General features: G+C 43.1%; 1 protein-coding gene across 1 annotated transcript in view; it reads right to left on the bottom strand.

The window, feature by feature from the left end:
* Nucleotides 1-2500, bottom strand: part of LOC308377752 (clathrin coat assembly protein AP180-like) — a gene marked incomplete at both ends in the record, with an annotated part of 29349 nt that overhangs the window by 2703 nt on the left and 24146 nt on the right. The window contains 3 exons of the mRNA XM_080854488.1: nucleotides 1-17; nucleotides 666-690; nucleotides 945-1073. The exon at nucleotides 1-17 is cut by the window's left edge and continues 56 nt beyond it. Coding sequence (XP_080710614.1) covers nucleotides 1-17; nucleotides 666-690; nucleotides 945-1073 — 171 coding nt within the window. The remainder of the gene's footprint in view (nucleotides 18-665; nucleotides 691-944; nucleotides 1074-2500) is intronic.

Below are 2500 nucleotides of genomic sequence, written 5' to 3'. Positions count from 1 at the left end.
CTGCTGCACCATCAGCCCTATGAGAGAAGAGAGCGATCAACCAATCAGAAGACGTCAATCTCATTTTTTGTTTTACCTGGTATCATTGTGATATCATTATTGTCCATTTCTCACACACTTAGTGACATATATTTTGCCAGACAGCAAAAAATATTAAACCCTCCCCAAAAACGGATAACCTTCACAAACACACAAAAGCCCACACTAACAAACACCATCATGTAGTTTAGGTATGGATGCATTTCACCATATACTGTATTCTGCCACTTGTTCTTTCAGATTACCTGGAATTGAAGGACATGCCCAATACTTTTCAAATTAATATACATCTGCCACTCTGACAGAAAACTGTCTAGGCAATCAACAAAAACATCCACCAAACCCAAATATTCCTTCTTCATTTGTCACTAAACTGTGCGGTCAGCAGAGATGCGATGACCTCAGGATGGAAGCCATTCAGTGGTCTGCCCTTGACCATCAGTGTGCCAACAGACTATTTCCACTTGGCTTTGTACCACAGACAGCACAAAATGTGCATGCATTAGTCTTTTACACAGGGGAATGAGAGAAAGAGAGAGAGAATGTGTGTGTGAGAGAGTGACAGAGAGATCGAGAAAGAGAGAGAGAGAGAAAGAGAGAGAGACTTGATGAAACTGAGAGCTTACGGTTTCTGGTTCCCCATGGAGAAATCTGTAGGAGAGAACAGGAAAGCTCATCAGTCAATGTATCAGTCACACTTCCTGTGCAAAAACACACTCGTGGGTTTTACCCATGGAGACTAGCATACAGTTAGCCTCACCTGTGCGCTCTTAGAAACCTAGCACACCCTTGGTCAAATACTGTGTGTGTGTGTGTGTGTGTGTGTGTGTGTGTGTGTGTGTGTGTGTGTGTGTGTGTGTGTGTGTGTGTGTGTGTGTGTGTGTGTGTGTGTGTGAGATACTCACTGCTAGCCATGTTAGCCATAGTGGCATCCAGGTCCCCTCCCATTGGCTTGGAAGGTGATGCCATGGGTGATGCACCAGCCAGCTGGGGGGCTATGGCAGGCATGAGAACATCACCCAGTCCGTCAAAGGCTTCCGGAAGAAACGGTGAAAACACAGAGCGTAAGAAACAACAGTCATACATTCACAGCTACCATACACTCATCTCCTACGGGGATCACAAGAAAACAAGGGCAACATATCATAACAACAGAGGTAAACAACTATTTCGGTGACCAAAATAGTGATTAGGGGAGAAATAAGGGGTCCAATTAATTAATCTATTCAAATGTAGTCTATCTCACATTGTCACAACACACCATGTTCTCACAAAATAACCAACAACCAACAGACACACACTAAACAGAACATACATTACAAATGCACAGTACAACACCAGCTCCAAAATAACACAACTAGACATTCTGTGCACACTGGTATACAACCACTAGCTACTTCACTTCTCTACACTAGGGGGCACTCTACTGAGTTGCTCTACATCAGCTAGAAATACTGCACAGGGACAACTCAGGTAAGCAGAGATGTCTCAGGCAAAGCACAGATGAGAAAAAAAGGAAGTTTTTTTCCCCTCATTCATCCAGAATTCATTCCATCCATCCATCCATCCATCCATCCACCGATTCACTTATTTTAAGAAGTGAGCTTCTTCTAGAAAGCTACAGGGTACGTGAAGCTTTAGGCTGCAGTGCAGCAAAGCGCTGTGGGATAGCAGCTTGCGAGGTAAGCCAGAACTCACCGGTTGCAACGGGAGGAAGCAAGCAATGACCCAGACCAAAAACGCAGATGGAGAGAGAAACAGAGAGAGAGAGAGAGAGAAAGAAAGAAAGAAAGACAGCAAAGGAACAAAGGGAGAGGTAGGGAGAGGAACAGAAAGAGAGAGATGAGAAGATAGCATGGAAAAGCAATGGTGTTTTAGAAAAAATTAAAAAAGGAGAAAAGAGGAAAAAAGGTAAGCAGAGAGGAGAAAGCTGTTCTGACAGTCAAAGCATTCATCGTTTGCTTTTATTTGCTTACAGAATAGAAAATGGACAGAAAAACAGAACAAACAAACAAAACAAACAAACAAAAATGATGGCCAGGCTGAACCACGTGATTAATTACATCCTTACGGTTGCAATGGTGAATGGGGTTGCAGGTTGATTCAAAGAAAAGACTACACGGCCACAAAAGCACACCATGGCATGACCCGTTAGAAATCAATCCCCACAAACACAACACTCTCTCCACAGTTCAATGAGTACTCCATCAGCACTGGGACAGGAATACACCACACACAACAAGCTGAACAGCCATCACTTAACCAAACACCAAAAAGCACAAAAACACTTGGGTGCAAACACTCACACACACACACACACACACACACACACACCCTGCACTTTCAATCAGTACGATTCAAACACATGACAACACAAAACCAATGAAACACTTGATGCCTGTTAATGCATGGGTTTATGAGGTTGTTTAAGCACAAGAAAACGTTTCATTGTAAACTCTTA

The sequence above is a fragment of the Sprattus sprattus genome (genome assembly GCF_963457725.1).
Source record: "Sprattus sprattus genome assembly, chromosome: 16".
Lineage (NCBI taxonomy): Eukaryota > Metazoa > Chordata > Actinopteri > Clupeiformes > Clupeidae > Sprattus > Sprattus sprattus.
This window is presented reverse-complemented; position numbering and strand designations above follow the sequence as displayed.